General features: G+C 54.5%; 1 protein-coding gene across 5 annotated transcripts in view; it reads right to left on the reverse strand.

The window, feature by feature from the left end:
• Positions 1 to 6,185: 6,185 nt before the first annotated feature.
• Positions 6,186 to 20,251, reverse strand: part of LOC116952759 (nuclear receptor subfamily 2 group C member 2-like) — a 99,606-nt gene continuing 85,540 nt past the window's right edge. For all 5 annotated transcript variants that reach the window (XM_076074503.1, XM_076074500.1, XM_076074502.1 and 2 more), the window contains 5 exons: positions 19,812 to 19,933; positions 18,704 to 18,843; positions 16,174 to 16,311; positions 14,389 to 14,494; positions 6,186 to 13,486 (listed from right to left, as the gene is read on the reverse strand). In XM_076074503.1, coding sequence (XP_075930618.1) covers positions 13,333 to 13,486; positions 14,389 to 14,494; positions 16,174 to 16,311; positions 18,704 to 18,843; positions 19,812 to 19,933 — 660 coding nt within the window. In that variant the 3' untranslated portion in view covers positions 6,186 to 13,332. The remainder of the gene's footprint in view (positions 13,487 to 14,388; positions 14,495 to 16,173; positions 16,312 to 18,703; positions 18,844 to 19,811; positions 19,934 to 20,251) is intronic.

Consider the following 20,251-nt stretch of genomic DNA (forward strand, 5'->3'; position numbering starts at 1 on the left):
ACAGCTGAGTTCCGAGAGCTGAGATGTGACAGCTGAGTTCCGGCAGCTGAGATCGGAGATCTGATACCCGACAGCTGATATCTGAGAACCCGATTTGCGATCAACAGGCCGCGGGCGAAGCGGGCGGGGGGGGGGGGTACCAGCGGCATTCGCGATGTTGCGACGTGGCGGGCGTGGGTGAGAGCGAACGAGACCCCTCACGGGAAAGCCGAGAGATGTCGTGACACCCGTCTGGCTCATCCATCCTGCCCTCCTCCTCCTCCTCGCCGCCTCTCGGGAGACGACGACGCCACCGCGTCAATTATCCCGGGCGAGCAAATGTCAGGAAAGCGGCGGCGCGCACAAAGGGGGAAGGGAACGGGAAGAGTGATGCTGGACCACAGCGTTTCGCTCCCTCCCGCCAGGAGGGCTCTGCCAGGAACGATTCCTCCTGGGTGAACACGCGCGTGCACGCAAGAGTCCCTCGCCGCGCCGCGTCTTCGGGTGGTCCAGGAGTGTTGTTTCGGAGGTGGAGTTCCTGAAACCTGCAGCACACGTTCACACCCGTGCCTAGCTTTCTCTGCAGAAGGTTCTGGGGGGTGGGGGGGGGGACACGTGTCACAACAACAACAACAACACCCCTGGCCGATCGTCCTGGAACTTTCCAGTAAGTTCCTCTAAAGTCACACTCATTGCGCACGCAACAGACACACAAAGTGGCTCGCCACACCTGAGCCGTGCTCAACCTCGCCCACCATCTCGTCAAGGGGCTATACACCATCGGGCCACGCCAACTTCGCTCGTCATCCTCGCAGCAGCGGTGACAGCAGCAGCAGCAGCAGCGGCGGCGCACAGACGGTGGCGATCACCGCGCCGCACGGCGCTTTCAGATGCGCTGCTTCTGCGGCCGTCTGGAACGCTCTCCGATATTAGGAAGCCACTTGGAGCTTATGCACTTTTAAAAATCATCATCTAGATTGACAAACTCATTTCTTTAGAACTGCTCCTTAGTGTTGCTCTCCTTCCCCCGACCAACCGCACCTTCGATAATCACGGTTGGCTACGTATGGTGCGAAAGAAGTTCACCGTGCATCGTTTGTTGTCCTTCCCCCGCACCTCCAATTATCACGGTTGACTACGTACGGTGCTAAAGAAGATCAACGTACACGGTTGGCGAGGCCGCACGGGACAGCGCTTCCCCTTCCACCCCACCGGCGAGGCTGTAAGACGGCGGTCATGGGCGATGCAGTAGCAACCCCCCACCACCACCACCGCCTAAATGATTCATTTGTTAATTCATTCAATCAATCATTCCATCATTAATTCAAGTGTCCTTTCCAATAAATAATTCCATTGTAGAGAGAGACGGCGCTCAGTTATTGATGCGTCCACACCGCTCCCTGCCTGCCTGCCTGCGTGCGCCGTGTGGGTGAGTGGATGGGTAAGTGGGTGGGTGAGTGGATGGGTAAGTGGGTGGGTGAGTGGATGGGTGAGTCGGTGGGTGAGTGGGTGGGTGAGTGGATGGGTGAGTGGGTGGGCGGGTGGGTGGATGAGTGAGCGGGTGTTTTGAGTGGGTGGCTGAATGGGTGAGTGGTTTGGTGAGTGCGGGAGTGAGTGGATGAGTGAGCAGGTGGGTGGCTGAAGTGGGTGAGTGCATCAGTGGATGAGTGAGTGGGTGGCTGAATGGGTGAGTGGATTGGTGAGTGAGCGGATGAGTGAGCGGGTGTTTTGAGTGAGTGGGTGGCTGAATTGTGGTGCGTGACGAGCCTATGGGTCTCTGTGGTGTGTCCATGGGTTCGCTCATACAGGATCCCACGTGCCACACGAGTTTAGTTGGGGGCTCTCACAAATAGGATGTAGATATTTAATTGTTTTTGTTCGTTTAAGCGAGGGCTGTCGTCGTGGTTGTTAATGGGGCAAATCCAGAGGTTCGCTGGTTCGATTCCAACTCCCCGGGGCGGCTGCTGAAACAACGGGGTGGCGAGTTTCTTAAATCCATCAGGTCAACCCGTCCGTCTGTCCGCCCAGCAGCACGGATGAGCAACGCCGCATTTCAGTCGCTTGATTGGCGGGTCGCGTGTGGTGGGGTGAAGTGTGGGTACTGACTCGTCCTTCAAGTCATCTGGTCAGTGGGTAAGGGCAGGCCCGCTCGCCCACTCGCTCTCGCCTATCGGCTAACCCAATGCCAGATTAAGCTAGTGCGGGGCCTGTAGCATGATGTTATATAGAGGGGCCCTAAATAAAAAAAAAACGTAAATATTAAAACACGCAAATGTTTAACTTCGCACAGTAAAGTAATTGTATTTTTTCACTTGCCATACAGCCACATAATACGACGAATCGCTAACCTTAAACACCCGGTCGTTCATAAAAGTTGAAGGCGGTATAGTACTATAGTAATAGAGCAAGTACAGAATCACTGAACCGGAATTGATAGCTGGAAAGCATTTAGTGCGGGGCCCTTGAAAGTGCAGGGCCCGTAGCATCTGTAGCGACTTCAGCTACTAAGGATAATCCGGTAAACCCATTGGTTCGCGCGCCCACTCTCTCTCCCTCACACACACACATAAACACAGATCCCCCGTGTAGCCTGTAACAGACTGTTGCGGCAAGTGCTGTTTGCGAGCACCTATGAAGGCCGGAACGGCACACAAGGGGGTGGGTGGCCAGCGACCACGCCCGGCCGCATTTGTCTCCCCTGTGGCGATGTTGACACACCCCACCAGGTACTCATTTTAGGCTGAGTCGACCTAGGGGAGGCCCAGGACCTGGTTCAGATAATTAACACTGGTGTTGGCCGTGAGCAGGAATCGAACTGGTCGTAGCACAGCACGCTCACCGCTACACTACTGCTCACCCACCCACCCGCTCGCCAACATTCTCACTCCCCAAGTCACACACTCACCTGTCCATCCACTGCACACACACTCGGCTCGTTCGCCCGCTCGCTCACCCACCTGCTCACCTGGTCCCGTGCTGGCTACCGTTGCTTCACGTGGGCTGCCTCCAGTGACCCAACGCTGTGGAGGCAGCGGTAGCAGCGAGGTGTTTGGTGGATCGCCGCGCGAGCACACACACACACAGACGTTGTTGTGAAACTCCCTTCCCCGTGGGGGTCGAGGGGGTGCCGTGGACCCAGTGCCGAATTATCCTAGTTGCACAGGTAGCTACATATGTAGCACAGGTAGCTACATATGTAGCACAGGTAGCTACATATGTAGCACAGGTAGCTACATATGTAGCACAGGTAGCTACATATGTAGCACAGGTAGCTACATATGTAGCACAGGTAGCTACAATTGTAGCACAGGTAGCTACATATGTAGCACAGGTAGCTACATATGTAGCACAAGTAGCTACATATGTAGCACAAGTAGCTACATATGTAGCTACAGTGAGGGAAAAAAAGTATTTGATCCCCTGCTGATTTTGTACGTTTGCCCACTGAGAAAGAAATGATCAGTCTATCATTTTAATGGTAGGTTTATTTGAACAGTGAGAGACAGAATAACAACAAAAAAATCCGGAAAAACGCATGTCAAAAATGTTATAAATTGATTTGCAATTTAATGAGGGAAATAAATATTTGACCCCCTCTCAATCAGAAAGATCTCTGGCTCCCAGGTGTCTTTTATACAGGTAACGAGCTGAGATTAGGAGCACACTCTTAAAGGGAGTGCTCCTAATCTCAGCTTACCTGTATAAAAGACACCTGTCAACAGAAGCAATCAATCATTCAGATTCCAAACTCTTCACCATGGCCAAGACCAAAGAGCTCTCCAAGGATGTCAGGGACAAGATTGTAGACCTACACAAGGCTGGAATGGGCTACAAGACCATTGCCAAGCAGCTTGGTGAGAAGGTGACAACAGTTAGTGCGATTATTCGCAAATGGAAGAAACACAAAAGAACTGTCAATCTCCCTCGGCCTGGGTCTCCATGCAAGATCTCACCTCGTGGAGTTGCAATGATCATGAGAACGGTGAGGAATCAGCCCAGAACTACACGGGAGGATCTTGTCCATTATCTCAAGGCAGCTGGGACCATAGTCACCAAGATAACAATTGGTAACACACTACACCATGAAGGACTGAAATCCTGCAGCGCCCGCAAGGTCCCCCTGCTCAAGAAAGCACATATACATGCCCGTCTGAAGTTTGCCAATGAACATCTGAATGATTCAGAGGACAACTGGGTGAAAGTCAGATGAGACAAAATGGAGCTCTTTGGCATCAACTCAACTTGCCGTGTTTGGAGGAGGAATGCTGCCTATGACCCCAAGAACACCATCCCCACCGTCAAACATGGAGGTGGAAACATTATGCTTTGGGGGTGTTTTTCTGCTAAGAGGACAGGACAACTTCACAGTATCAAAGGGACGATGGACAGGGGCCATGTACCGTCAAATCTTGGGTGAGAACCTCCTTCCCTCAGCCAGGGCATTGAAAATGGGTCATGGATGGGTATTCCAGCATGACAATGACCCAAAACACACGGCCAAGGCAACAAAGGAGTGACTCAAGAAGAAGCACATTAAGGTCCTGGAGTGGCCTAGCCAGTCTCCAGACCTTAATCCCATAGAAAATTTGTGGAGGGAGCTGAAGGTTCGAGTTGCCAAACGTCAGCCTCGAAACCTTAATGACTTGGAGAAGATCTGCAAAGAGGAGTGGGACAAAATCCCTCCTGAGATGTGTGCAAACCTGGTGGCCAACTACAAGAAACATCTGACCTCTGTGATTGCCAACAAGGGTTTTGCCACCAAGTACTAAGTCATGTTTTGCAGAGGGGTCAAATACTTATTTCCCTCATTAAAATGCAAATCAATTTATAACATTTTTGACATGCGTTTTTCTGGATTTTGTTGTTGTTATTCTCTCACTGTTCAAACAAACCTACCATTAAAATTATAGACTGATCGTTTCTTTGTCAGTGGGCAAACGTACAAAATCAGCAGGGGATCAAATACTTTTTTCCCTCACTGTACATGTGTAGTAGCTACATATATAGCTACGGGCCCCACAATTTCAAGGGCCCCGCTCTAAATGCTTTCAAGCTATCAATTCCGGTTCAGTGAGTCTGCACTTGCTCTATTACTATAGTACTATACCGCCTTCAACTATGAACGACTGGGTGTTTAAGGTGAGCGATTTGTCGTATTATCTGGCTGTATAGCAAATGAAAAAATAAAATTTATTTACAATGCAAGTTAAAAAATGTGCTTTTTAAAGTGTTTTTTTTTATTTAGGGCCCCTTTATAACATATACTACAGCTTAATCCGGCACTGCGTGTACCCCTGGCGAACCAAGGGTTCAGCAAAAGTGTGGACTTCAATCTGGACGCGACACACGCGTGGGGTTATCTCGGGACGTTCCGGGTCCCTCCCGCACGTACAAACATTCACTCAGTTTAACACGCAGACTTTCGCATCGGATAATCTCCGACTTTCCAACTACACAACCGGTTAGTGCTGAACTCGTAACGAATTGGCACGTTCTGTTGATGTGACAAACTTCACTGATTGGCTGTGTCTGGTGGTGGTGGGTTTAACGACAACATTTATATTTATACGATTGTACACACACAAAAAGCCTATTGTGGAAAACTTGTATTCATTGGCTAAAATAACATAATACTATACATAGAGGAGCACAGAGCTTGGGCATAACTTTAGCGCTGGCTCACCGCCTGGCTGCCTTCCCACATGACTGTGGATCCCCAGTGACTGCGAGCTTCACATCACCCACTCACGCACACACTCACTCTCCCATCCACTCGCTCGCCCACTCACTCGCTCACTCACCAACCTACTCGCTCGCTCGCTCGCTCACCAACCTACTCGCTCGCTCACCAACCTACTCGCTCGCTCACCAACCTACTCGCTCGCTCGCTCACCAACTCACTCGTTCATCAACTCACTCACACCTGCTCACTCGCCCACTCATTCAACATAGACTTTCATGGATGCGTCGTCGAGCGAGATTGGCACTGTGCACCCACCTCCCTCACATTGATCGGGAAGCCGGGAGGGTGAGCGACTGATAACCCTAAAGGGCGCACACACAACGAGACAAAGATCCCCCGTGAAGCCTTTAACAGACTGTTGGGGCAAGTGCTGTTAGCGAGTATCGCCTATGAAGGCCGTGGCACGGCACACGAGGGGGTGGGTGGCCAGCGCCTCTCGCATCCACACACATCCGAGACACACTTTGCTGTTGAGCAGTCGTTTATTATTTAATACGGTATATCAAATGTAGCTGCCAAGCTATGTACAGCGGACAGTCATAACTGCCTTATTCAAAGAATAGGTCATGCTAGCATTTCATGCTAGGGTGCTTGTAAATATAATAAGTAATAATATTAACAATAATGATAAAATAATGCTCGAAAATGTATAGCTGAAGACAGCCGTAAACGCAGCAACACAAAGCACTGCCACACAAACTCCGCGCAAGCATTTTAAGGCATCGAAGCAGAAAAGGTAACGGGGGTCGGGAGGTTGGGGGAGGGTGGGGGTGGGACAGGTCTGGAGGGTGGACAATCGGACCTCACTTGCCACTTCATCGGACGCACAACGACATCACCACCCCAATCGCCCTGCGCGTGTTCGCCGACCAATCACCGTAGGGGCGACGGTGATCGCGCCCGTGTAGTGTTTAAACCGGCTGTTGCGTGCGCCGGCTCGCTGCTCCGATGGAAGGATCGGGGATCTGCGGAGGACAGACCGCACCGGGGAAGCATCGTGCCCGGGAAGTGGTCAGGGTGACGGAACGAGGGGAAGGAACGGCGCGCGACGGCGCCGCCGCCGCCGCCCCCGCGGAGACGGAGCGACGGCACGATGAGCTCGCGCGTGGGAGGGCCCACGAGGGAGAGAGACGGATCCGCTGCGTCGCAGGACAGCGGGCGGGCGAGGGGCCTTCGATGCGGCGGGGCGGAGAGACGGTAACCGATGACAATGACGTGACGCCGAGCCCGGTAAAACGTCATGTTTCCCGTCGGGCGACGGGGAGGAATGAAGCCGAGAAATATCCTCAGCGCTTTGCGGCGTCGCACCCCAGCGACCACCAAACCACTCCGCGGGCCCCCCCGCCGTGAACATTTTTACATCATCTCGGTGGGGGGGGGACGCGGGGGGGGGTGGGGGGAGGTGGCTACGATTGCTACGGCACGACCAACAAAAACCTCTCGTGAAGTGGGGGGGGGGGGGTGGAAGGAGAAAACAAACTTGGGAAGTGAGGAGCCAACGACCTCCACACAACCCCGGTTGGCGGAGGACGCACACCGGTGACACGGTCGTCGCAGGATTCGACACCCGGCTTCTAGAGCAGGGCAGCAGCAGCAGCAGCAGGAGGAGGAACCACTACTCGAGCGCTAGAGGGGGGGGGGGGGAGTAGGTCAACGTTTTTCACCACCTGGCTACGACGCCGTGGTTTTTTGTTAATTGGACAGCCACGCGCTCGGTCGCTTTCGTCACTGCGAGTGCCTCCATGCGCTTGGTCGGCGCGCGGGATATTTTTGCGCGTTTCTATAAACGAGTGACAACGCGAGCGCACGGTTGCGAGGAGTGCTCACGTGTGGTTGGCCGCCAAAGGTGTGTGAAGTCCTATTTGGCCCTCGGTAAGGAAAATTGAAAACTAAAGTTGTTTTTTCATCAACTAAACTATTTTGTATTTTACCAGGTAAGGCCCCACTGAGCGATGTGGCTGTTTTTCAAAAGCGACCCCTGGCCATCACAAATTACAGCTCGGCGAAGCGGCTTATCGCGGTGTTTCTAAATCTTGAAGGAAAGAAACCAAGGAAAAAATCCACGCGACCACCACGGGGAGAGAGCCACGCAAACTCCAAATATACAGCGGCAGCAGCAGGCGTCAGGGTCGGGATCGAACCCACGACCTCCTGTACACCAGGCGAGGGAGCTAACATCTCCTAGCCACCGTGGCTCCCCACCCCTGCTCCAGAGCATAGCGTCACCTCCACTGTGGGTTGGCGACGTGGGGGCGGGGGAGTGGCGTGCACACGAGCGTCGCGCACACACACACACACACGTACTCGCGTGTGTGCGACGCGCGTGTACGCGCGCGTGCCCCGGGGATCGAACGATGCATCGGATTAACGTGGATTCTTAGGGGGCTCGCGACACGCACGCTGAATCGCGCGCGTGCAAGACTCAATAATGGGGGTTTTTTTTGTTCCGTTTCTCGAGTTGTACAGGGTCATCAGATCGGCTTCAGCCCCCCCCCACCGCCCGCAGCCATTAGAGGCGCTACCGGCTGACGACGATGTTTGAATTGACTCGTGGACGCCTACACACACCGTGACAAATAATCTAATAGCGGCGTTAACAAAAATAAAACCCCAAACCAATCGGTTGTCGAATCCAAGGGGTGAGAACGAATCGTATCGCAAGGAATCAATTATTGAATCCCAAATTGCGACCTTTTGTTTGGCGACAACGCAAGGAACAATGTGCCAAACAAAAAAAAACGGAACAACGAATTGTTCAAAGTTGAACTGCGCAGCATGAAGCGTGGCGAGGGGGCTTCACGCAGCATTTTCGGTAACCCGGAAAAATGAGCCTCATCCCGGTGTCGTGTTGGTCGTCTCACTTGGTTGACACGGAAAAAAAAATCAACTTGAAAGGTGATCGCGCAACATACAATTGCAACGAAGGACAGTCATAATTTGAAGACCATTATCAATCCACCGCTGGATGAAGGACTCTCCACGGGCAATTGGGCGTTGTTTTCGAACCAAACTTCGCCACACTGGTCAGTTCGCGTTGGCCAACGGGCGGTGCGCCCAGGATGGGTTCCGTTCCCGTTCAGGCTCGAACCGTGAGGTGCCGGGAATCGAAGCGTGGGGTGCCGGATTCACCGACCAGAAGGCGCGTTATAGCCGCACGATTCACAGCGCAGCGTGCGCTAACCGCAGTTCCACCGCTCCACCCCCAGCACATACGCGAACCCAAACGAAAACCCCCATCAGCGCCTACGCGCACAACCTGACCACGTGCATCGTAAAGCTCAGATGCATCATTTCACTCGCCACCACCCCACCGGGGTGTACGGAACCACAGCTGCCGGCACGGCACCGATCGTCGCCTCTCCACACACCCCCCCCCCCCCCCACCTTTCCGTTCCCGCCAAGCATTTAACAAAAAGTGCGACTTCAGGAGGAAATTTCTGACGTGACCGCAGGGCGACCGGGGGACGCGACTGAGCACGCGGCGGGCGGGCAAAGGGTGCCACTTTTTAAGAACGCAAAACCGCGAGCAGGTTGCGGCCTGGCGCAGGCTCGCCATCGTCGCCAACTCCACCGCCCCGCCCACTGCGCGTTTGCGGGTTGTCCCGCGTGTCGCTCGGCGCGGAGGAGAATGTTTTCTGTTTATTTTTAACGCTGCAATTCAAAGCTCGCTCCCCCCCCCGCCCCGGCCGGGACACGTCGCGCGCCTGGCGACGGCGTCGGCGCGCTCGGGGCCCCCTGAATTGGGGCTGCGTTCGGAGAGAGAGAGCTACGCGGCAGCACAAGCGGCGCAACGTGACACACCGTCGGTACAAGCGCGGCTTCATCTGTGTTGTCTGCGCGAGTGCGGTGCGCGTGCGTCCGTCCGTCCGTCTGCGACCCTCCGCTCTTCGCTCCTCCTCCTCCTCCTCGCTCGCTCGCTCGCCTCTTTAAGCGACGGCGAACCGCCCAAGGTGCTCAAATGCCAGTGCGACCAAAAGAAAGCACGAAGAAAATAAAACACCGCTTGGATTTTGAAATTCCATCGATTTGAAAAACGTCGCCGCCGTTAGCGAAGAAACGTTTAATTAGGACTGATTTTTAGTTTTCTTAAAACTGAAAAACGACATGAAGCATCCGCGTGGCCGCAACTATCGTCGTTGTTGCATGCCCCTCATCGCTCAGGGGGGGGGGCGACCGATGGAACCACTGCCTCTGCGACCCGAGGTTGCCAGAGGGCTCAAAGCGCATCCCAAAAGCACGCATCGGCCACCCGGCCCTCGTTTTCGTAGGATCTAAGGCATCACATGATCCAGGCAAAACGCAGCAAGTGACTACACACAACAGAGCTTATCGAGGGAAATTTGAAAACTCGTGATGACGACGACGACGAAGACGACAGGCGTGCTTGGTGCGTTCTCGCGTTGTTACCGCGTCTCCTTCAGCGAACCAAAATAATTCGAACCCACGACGCGTTCAAAAACACAGTTCCTGAACGAGCTCCCAGCCGCGTGCGCCGAAACGTCAAGACATCGTGAACAAAAGAACGTCAGGCGGCACGACCAGAAGAATGCACCGGAGAGCTCTGCAGCCGAATCGCAAAATAAAACCTACACAGTCGTAATAATAATGTTATTATTATTATCGATGACTACGATACGATGTAAAAAAATAACAACAATGCAACGCTCTGTGGAGCAAACACAGAAACCACGCCACACGTGCGAACTCTTCCCGAACGCGCGCCCCGCACCCTGGCTGACGCACGCACGCAGCGACGCTCGACTGCACACTTGCATACAGCAGCAGCAGCAGCGGGACACAGCCGGTGTTCCGTAACGCACCGTTGGGACCCCCGCGACTCATCTCACCGCTCCGTAACCTCCCCGAACTTCCGCGCTCAATGGAATGTAACCATCGCCAACGAAACCCCACAGCGCCTTTCTTCGCTCTGCATGCTCTCGCAAGCGGTGGCAGTCGCCGTGTGGAAATGACGAGGTGGGGGGGGGGGGGGGGGGGTTTCTAAAAAATATATATAAAATAAAAATGCAACGAAATATGCCCCACGAAGAAAAAAAAAGACAGATTCCTCCCCCCACCTTTCACCGAAAAGCGCCGGTGGGCGCGGGGAGCGCAAAGTTTAACTTCGCTCGCTTCTCCCGCGTCTCGAGAAATACGTGTGCCTTTGAGCGGCAAGTAAAAGGTGATAGTAGCAATAATAACAATAATAATGGCGACGACAACGGCGACGATGACAATGAGAATGCGCGCGTGGGAGAAGGACCTCTCCCCCCCCCCCCCGACAGCGATGTGCATTCGTGTTGTGCTATAGGAAAAAAAGGTGCAATTCAAACATGCGATTCATATATATCATTTTTTTTCTTCCTTTTTTTCGTAGTCAAAAATAATAATTACAAACGACGGGCACGCGGGTGAGCGTTGGGACCGGGCGCGCAGACCGGCTCTGCCGGGGGGGCGGGGGGGGGGGGGTGGCCCTGGGAAAGGCGGTTTTGGCAAAAACTAAAAAAACGCAGGGATCGCGGTTCAACCCCAGGAGGGTCAACGTTAAAACCCCCGCAAGCTCACAACCAGGACAACAACGCCACCACGATGGCGCCACCTGAGTCAGAGCACCCGGAAGCCAACGTCAAAACGAGCGGGGTTGAGGGGGGTGGCCGGGGAGAGGGGGGGGTGCACTCAGCTGCACTGGTAAAAACCCACCAAGAAGATCAAGCGGTGTCAATTTCACAATCCCACGGCAGGGGACAGTCTGCCCGACGGGCGGGACCCTTACAGCAAAAAAGCAATACTTTACTTTGTCCACCCTGGAAGCAACAACGGGCCGGGTCGACCCTCGAACAAGATTGGAACCCGGGGGAGGGGAGTTCCCGAAACGGTGGTGGAAAAGCCGAGCGCCAGCGGAAAACAGCGAACGTGGCTGGCCGTGCCGCCCCCCCTTCCCTCCCCAGCGTCTCTCTCACCTCTCGTTAGCGGCAGAGTCGGCGCGCGCACGCGCAGTCTCCGCTTCCCCACGCGTCCCCCGTAAAAGACTAAAAGCGAAAAATAAGTGCAATGTTAACGCTGACCCCGTGACCCCCCTGTGGAGGGAGGGAGAAGGGCGAGTGCAGGAGGATGAGTGCCGCGCATTAAAGGGATGACGATTTGTATTTTTATTTCCTCTTCTTTCCATGATTTCCCCTCTCTTTTGAAACCTTTTTGTTTGTTTCCCGCAGCGACGCCGTTGTTCAAAACGACCGCGGCGCGTGCCTCTGCTTGTCCCGTCATTGCTCCGCCTTCAGGAAGCCGGCATCTTCCTTCGCAACATTGCCGCACGATTTCGTCTTTACGTTCGGTTCTTCTCTCTCTCTCGTTCGCTCGCTCTCTCTCTCTCCCCCGTACAATTTTTGTAGTTTTTTTGTTTGTTTAATATATATATTTTATATACGTAGTCTACAGCGATTTAGGCTCTTCGGATTATAAAACAGTAACGTTCTTCCAAAGTGCAAAAAAAAGTCAGGAGAGGCCGAGGAAAAGGGGGGTATGAGTGGGTGCGTTGCGTGAAATGCTGCTTAGAGAGGGTGCAAGCGTACGTTTCTTAATTTAAAAACTATACATCGTGTGTGGAGAGTGCGTGCGTGCGGGTGCACAGTTTTTCAGAAGCAACGTACAATCGCGCCGCATCGTTTCAGGAAAGGAAAAAAATAACCTCTTGATGCCGTTTTACAGCGGAAGCGATAGAGAAGAAAAGTCTCCGCGCGTTCCACGGCTTCTCCCCCGCCCACCCCCCGACTCCCACCACGCCGTGCCCGTCGTAGGCTTGCGGGTGGAGAGGAAATCTCAGCGGTGGCAACGACAACGAAATAAGCGTTCCGAAACGGAGCTGGGCACGACTACCGACCGAAACAAACTACTCGACCACCTTCCCCCCCCGCGCACGAAACTTCCGGCTGTAAAAATCCTTTGGACGAGTCTAGCAAAACAAAAATGAAATTCGTTCGGAGAGGAGAATGTTCGTAGGAGCAGGGCTTTGTTTTCGTTTTGCTTGTTTTGTTTTCATTATTACGGTAATTTTTGCGTCGTCTTTTTTTTTTCACCCCCCCCCCGTTCTGTTCCTTTTTGTTTAACTGTTCGTCATCTTTCGGGGGAAGGAGGAGGGTAAACGCAGCTCACCGCGTCTTTCTTAGCTGCGGGCTGCGGGGAAAATCAAGCGTAAGGCCGCCGCCGCCGCCGCTGCCTTGCGACGTCGTTCAAAATCCCATTGCCCGACGGTCGTCGGCGGCGGCGGGGAAAGGGCGGTGGTGGGGGGACGGGGTGAGGTGTCTGGAGTGTTGCGGAGAGGCCAGAAGAGGTGGCGCACGAAACACGCACGCTTACACGGCATTAAAAATGGGGGGCGGAAATTCGCTCTCCTTTGGTGGAGAACGTCCGAAGTGCTACGCGCCGATGCAGGAGTAAACGCAAGAGTCACAAGTTGTCGGATTCGGTGGAGGAGGAAGAAGGAATCGGGCAGGCGGGCGGGCGGGCGGGCGGCGCGGGCGGCGGTCATTCATCGTTTTCTTTCTCTCCGTTTTTCCTTTGCTCCACGTGCACTCGAGGTCCGGGTCCGGAGGTGCCGCTGGGAGGGGGGTCGGAGGTCACACCTTGTAGTCGTCGGAGTCCATGCGCAGGATGTATGGGACGATGCTGTCGATCTGCACGGTGCCGATGAGGCCCACGAAGAAGAGCTCCTCCGTCACGGCGGAGCTCATGAGACGCAGCGCGGGGAGGCGCAGCAGCAGCCGCAGCAGCCTGGGTATGCACGCGTACACGCGTACACATGTACACGAACGCACGCGCGCACAAATATTCCCAGTACATCAACAACAACAACCGCCACTCGCCACTAAGTGGCGGTGACGTCATCACGGCGCCAGTGCCAGGCTACGTGCACTTTAAGGCCACGTGAAGTGTCGAGCGCCCGCTGGCAGGAGCTCACGGGACAGACCCAGGTACAAACTTGCCAACTTGCTGCATTTTAGCCGCCCGGTGCCCCGCTCATTGTTGTGAGCGTCGCTCCTCTGCCCTCCGTTGTTTCTGGAGGGCGACTTCCTCAAACTGCCCAGTAGCAGTGTCCTTCACGAGCCTCCTCCACAGAGGCCGATCTTTACACCGCTGGTATTAGTCATTGGCAAGTCCACTCAGCTCCATATCCTCTCGTACCACATCGCTCCATCTCTTCTCCATCCCGTGCAGCACACACGGACGCACGCACACAAACACACTCACGTATGCACATGTACGTGTCCGCGGGCTGGAGGGTTGGGACTACCCTCCGAGAGATCCGATTAAATTCTCCGTCTCATCACGACATCACGCCGACAGCACAGTCGTGGTTAAAATTTGGGGGAAAAGGACAAAAATACATGAGTTGTGATGCCGTCACTGTGAATCGTGCGGCAGTGTTAAACACGTTCCACCACGCATTCAAAAGTCGATTGTAATTTATTTGTGTAATGTCACACTCGTCTCCTGACAAATTAGGTTTTATTTTGTCTCGTGAATGAGAGCGCCAGAAGGAGGGAGAGAGGTTGGGAGAGGCTGGGGAGAGGCAAGGAAGAGTTAGTTCTGGGGCGTTTGGGAGAGGTCAGGTGAGGGAGAGACTGAGAGAGAGACGCAGGGAGAGGTTGGGAGAGGAGGACGTTTGGCTCCACCTGGTGCTGTCGTCGGGATGAGCAGACTCCATGTATCCCCGCAGCTCCAGCGTGGCTCTCTCCTGCAGCTGCTTGATCTGCTCCACGTTCACCAGCCCAGGGTGGTCTAAGGGTACGCACGGATACACACACGTACACACACCATCACGCATGTACTATTGTACACGCACCATCGCACGCGGACGCACACGCGCTATCACACACACGCACAACCTTAACAGATTGTTTGGGGCAAGCGCTGTTCAAGAGCATCTATGAAGGCTGGAATGGCACACGAGGGGGTGGGTGGCCAGTACCACGTCCGGCCGCCTTTGTCTCTTCAGTGGCGATATTTACACATCGCACTAGGTACCCATTTGAGGCTGAGTCGACCTAGTGGAGGCCCAGAAAATCATCACTGTGTTGGCCATGAGCGGGAATCAAACTTGTGTCGCTGGGTTCAAAGTGCAGCGCTACACTACCGCTCCTCACACACGCACCGTCACACATGCGGCACACACGCAGCTTCACGCACGCACTCCTGTACACTCACCAGGACACAGGCAGCATTGCACGCACAGCGTGATGGAAAAATTGTACATGCGCGATTGTGAAAGCTCGTATGAATCTACATTCACGATTTTAAATGCACGATCGCACACGCACGATGCTACACGCACGCGTGAACGCGCACACACACACACACACAAAATGTACACGCATGCACAACATCATCGCATACGCACGACTGCGCACGCACTTTCGCAGGCGATCACCATCACTACGACAATTTCAAATCAACATCTCTTTGTCTGCCGATGCGAAGTCAATAGAGAAGAGAGCCACTCAACACAATCCCGCAAACTCACTCACAGATCTCGCCAGCCACTGCCGTGGCTTCACTGCCACCTAGCGGTCAATTCAGGTCGGCGATAGCGGTGGAGAGGGGGGGGTTAGGAAGGGGAGCGAGCGGTAGTAGCGTAGCGGTTAGCGCTACGCTGCGCTACGAACCCGGGGACCCGGAGTTCGATTCCCGCTCACGGCCAACACCGGTGACGATTATGTGAACCGGTCCTGGGCCTCCCCTAGGTCGACACGGCCTCAAATGAGTACCTGGTGCTGGTGTGTGTAAACACGGCCACTGGGGAGATAAAGGCAGCCGGGCGTGGTGCTGGCCACCCACCGTACGTACCGTGGAGCGTGACGGCCAGATAATGATTGCACAGTGCCGAGGCGAGTGTGCGTGCGTCAAAGCGCGGCCCGCCGAAGGCTCGTCAATAAGTAAAACGGTTCTACACCCCAGGGTTATTATGCCATCAACCTGAACCTTGTGACACCTGTGTTTCTAATTTTGAGCGAGCGAGCTTCCGTGAGCGCGAGGGCCCTCTTGCGGTCACACGGTGCGCGTCGGCGGGTGGTTGGCCACCGATGGCAAAGTCCGATGCCGCCCTCGGCGAGGGAATGGTGCTCAGCGAAAGTAAAGCTCGGCTCGCGCCGTGCGGAAGTACGAATTAAGGGGGGCAGGCGAGGGCAGTGGCGGCGGCGCTGGTGGCGGCAGTGGCGGTGGCAGAGGAGGCGGAGGAGCGGTCATTGCAAGCAGCAGTGCTGGTGGCGGTTGTGCCGACGGCGTTGGCGTTTGTGGGCAGTGAAGGCAGCGGTGGCGGTGCTGGCGGTGGCAGTGGTGATCACGCCCAACAGCGGTGTTGGTGGGTGGTTGTCACGGTGGCATCGGTGACGGTGACGGTGTCGTGGCGTTGACGTTGCAGGCGATGCGCGGCCGGGTGGGGCTGAGCGCGGGGGACCCACCTGGGCTGAACAGCACGATGGCCTTGAGGCACGCGAACTCAAACGCGTCCACGCCGAGCCGCGACATGCTGTGGCAGAACTCCTGCAGCCTCCACACGTGCTCCACCACCAGCTTCACGCGCTCCGCCGGCAGCTTGTCTGCACGCGCCGCGAGTACGCGTGCACACACGCACGCACGCACACGCACAAAGACAAAGATCCCCCGTATAGCCTTAACAGACTGTAGGGGCAAGTGCTGTTAGCGAGCACCTATTGAGGCCGGAACGGTACACGAAGGGGTGGGGTGGCCAGCACCACGCCCAGACCGCCTTTGTCTCCCCAGTGGCGATGTTTACACACCGCACCAGGTACTCATTTGAGGTCGAGTCGACCTAGGGGAGGTCCAGAACCGGTTCAGATAATCGTCACTGGTGTTGGCTGTGAGCGGGAATCGAACCCGGGTCGCCAGGTTCGTAGCGCAGCGTAGCGCTAACCGCTACTCTACCGCTCCCCACGCGGGGACACGCACACACGCATGCACACACACGCACGCCATCACGGGGTTACCCCTCCACCCTCGCATTCACCAAGTGGCACCCCACGGGAAGGGGAGTAGAGCAGTCGGTAATCGGGATAACCGGATATCCAGCTGCTGCAAAATGCTGCAGGCTGCCACCTCGTACTGCCCTGCAGGCTACTACCTTGTGCTGCCCTGCAGGCTGCCACCTTGTGCTGCCCTGCAGGCTGCTACCCTGTGTGCTGCCCTGCAGGCTGCCACCTTGTGCTGCCCTGCAGGCTGCCACCTCGTGCTGCCCTACAGGCTGCTTGAGCGGCAGCCTTTCGAACTTATCGAACTTATTAGCCACATCAGCGGCTCCGACCTATTAATAAACTCCGCGTTCAAATCCAATAGAATTTGTTTCATACATTTGTGGCGCCCATTGGAAAACATTACACTGGATATCTCAGAATATTGAAGTCAGCCCCCCCCAAAGTCAAAATCATGGCTCTGCCCCTGGAGTAGAGACAAGGATATAAATACTGTATATACTTTGACCTTTCTTGTACTGTGCACTACCATCATGTTTTTGTACTGTTTGTTTTTGTAACGTTCTTACCCCATGCCCCTACTGGACGTCTGTGAAAAAGAGCTTTGTAGCTCATCGGATTGAATGGGAAATGAGAAGAAAGAAATGGGAAAGGTAACGGAGAAACGGGAGCAAACAGGGGTCAGGAGAGGTGATGATCGAGAGGAACAGGCTGCATCAGGGCCTCTACGCTGCTGCTGCTACACGGAGGAGGAGCAGCGTCTGTTTTCATAGTGGGCGGCGGCACGGAGATAGGGGAGGGGTTCAGAGCGGGGGTGGCCACGCAGGAGTCACGTGACTTACGGGAGGCTTGAGGTGATTTATTGAGAGAGATACGAGATATTAAGATGAGAGGGGAGGGATTCAGAGGTGAGGGTGAATGCAGACAAGTCACGTGACTTACGGGAGGCTTCAGCCGATTCAGAGATAGTGATGTTTTATTTTGATGCAGTGTCGCGAGTGCAAATCGCAGCTTTTAAGTCGGAAGCTACGACGGACACGCACTTTGGAGGCAACTACAACCGTCGTCAACAGTTGCCCGAGTTCTGTGCACTTATGTTGGGATGTTTAACCAACTCCACTAATAAGGCGCTGTGGGGTCGAGATCTTAACTGCCTCGCCTGTTATACAGGAGGTCGTGGGTTTGATTCCAACCCTGACGCCTGCTGTATATTTGGGAGTTTGCTGTGTCTCTCTCCCCGTGGTCGCGTGGATTTTTCTCCAGGTCCTCCGGTTTTTCCCTCCACAATTAGAATCAACATCACGCGTTTAGAGAATTTGGCTGCTATACATTTTCACATTCTATGCCACTTCGTTGAGCTATCATTTTCGGTCAGGTTACTTTTGAAAAAGAGCTAGAAGCTCAGTGCGCCTTACCTAGCAAAATGAAAATAGATAGTTGGTTAGTCTCTTGCGAGTTAAACAAGCCTTCCCGCAACTTCGAAGAGTTTGCGTTCTGCAGATTTTATTATTTTATTCCTGAGTTTTGTATGTCCTTGTAATACCTGTAGAATCTACAGTAGTGGGAGTCCATAGCATTGGTAATGAGCATATCTGAATGGGAAATTATTTAATTTACACAAAGACCCCCTTCATAGCCTGAACAGACTTTCTGGGAAAGTGCTGTTAGCGAGTAACTCTGAAGGCCGGCACGGCACACAAAAGGGTGGGTGGTGAGCACCACGCCCGACTGCCTTTGTCTCCCGGGTGGCGATGTTTACACATTGCACCAAGAACTAATTTAAGGCTGAGTCAACCTAGGGGAGGCCCAGGACCGGTGCAGATAATCGTCGACGGTATTGGCCGTGAGCCGGAATCGAACTCAAATCGCCGGGTTTGTAGCGCAGCGCGCTAACCGCTACACTACCGCAGTTGTAAACGCACGCACGCACGCACGCACGCGCGCGTTAGCACGCCTCCGCAACAGTCATGCCTGCAAGTCCCGCGCGCGTCCCTCCCCTTACCCTGCTGCAGACTGCTCTGGAGGTGCGCGATGACCGCAGCGAGGATGGCCGGAAGGTTCATCACCTGGGCGCACTGTGCCAGCCCCAGCGTGAACAGCTCGTTCCAGCACGCGCGCACAAGTCCCGTGCAGCACTCCTGCCTGAGAACCCCACCGACCACGGGAGATGGGGGGGGGGCAGGCGGGGGGAGGGGTTGTAGGGGAGGTGGGGTGGTGCGGTATGGGGGTGGAAATCGAACTCAGATGGGCGGATTCACGGCTCAGTTCGCTAACCATCGCGCCGTTGCTCCGCATCCTAACGCTCGCGAACATCTTCACGCCTGTATTCTTTGCCGGAAAAGGGTAAAGGCCTATTGTTTTTTTTTATCATCTTGACACTGGCAAAAAAAGCATGCCATAGATATAAATAAGCTTCAACACTCGGATGCACGCATCACGAGTATAAAGAATGTATTAAAATTAGAATTCCCTAATGACGACCGTCATCATGTCTCTTAGTGGTGACGCGGCCGAGCGGTAGCGGGTTCACCGCTTGCTGCAGACGCCAACGGCTCTAAACCGAGGGGCCGCTCTTGGTCATTGCTGGCGGTTGTTTTCACCGTCTGCTTCACGCATGGTGGAATGTCGAAAGATCTCGTGACGTCGTTAGCAAAAAAAAAAATAGGCCACACTGCGTTGCTGACGTCACGGTCCAAATTGTCAATTACTCAACTCAAATACACACAAGCAAATAACTACATTTGGATGACACGCAGGCAGCAACAACATCGCCCCCTTTCTGCGAAAACTCGGCAGGACACTCCTGAAAATGCATCACGAGATTCAACGAGGTACACAAGAGTAATAAGACTCATAAGAATACATTCTCTCACGCACAGGTCAGCGCACACACATATTACGAGCACGAAAATGTATCCGATCGGATAAGGCGACCACGTGAGCATTCCCATCATCTCTCTCCTTTAGCGAGCGGCCTACTCTCAGCTTTTGCGAAGTTCTTTCTGCCTCCTCTTCCTGCCGTGCCCGCTGCTGTAACCAAAAGGGGGGAGCGTGGGAGGTGGTTGGCGGCAATGGCGGCACAGCGCCCATGGCGCTGGCCGGGTACGCACCCGAGCGTCGCGAGGGCCGGGATGGAGCGGACCCAGTGCATGGAGAGGAAGAGGAGACGCGACGCCGACTCGCAGATGTAGCTGATGTTCATGGTGTCTGGCACGGGCAGCGGCATCGTCAGCTGCGGAGAGAGAGAGAGAGAGGGAAAGAGACGCGCGGCGGGCGCAGAGGACGTCAGACTCCCACGGGCAACGGATCAACTTCCTCCGCCGACGTCTAATAAGCTCTTCGCCCGCACGGTTTCTTAAAACGAATTGAGCGCGACGAGAGAGGAAGCCCCGAAGAGGCCGTGCTCTCTCTCGCTCGACGACGGCGACGCAGAGAGATGCTTGGACCGCGTGGAACGATCGCCCAGACGCACTCAAACATACCGCCGGTCTTGGCTTATTTAAAAGTTTAATCGACTCGGACATCTGTAAAAAATTTTTATAAAGAGCTT

The sequence above is a fragment of the Petromyzon marinus genome, chromosome 48 (genome assembly GCF_048934315.1).
Source record: "Petromyzon marinus isolate PM22_M1 ecotype Great Lakes invasive population chromosome 48, UKy_Petmar_22M1.pri1.0, whole genome shotgun sequence".
Lineage (NCBI taxonomy): Eukaryota > Metazoa > Chordata > Hyperoartia > Petromyzontiformes > Petromyzontidae > Petromyzon > Petromyzon marinus.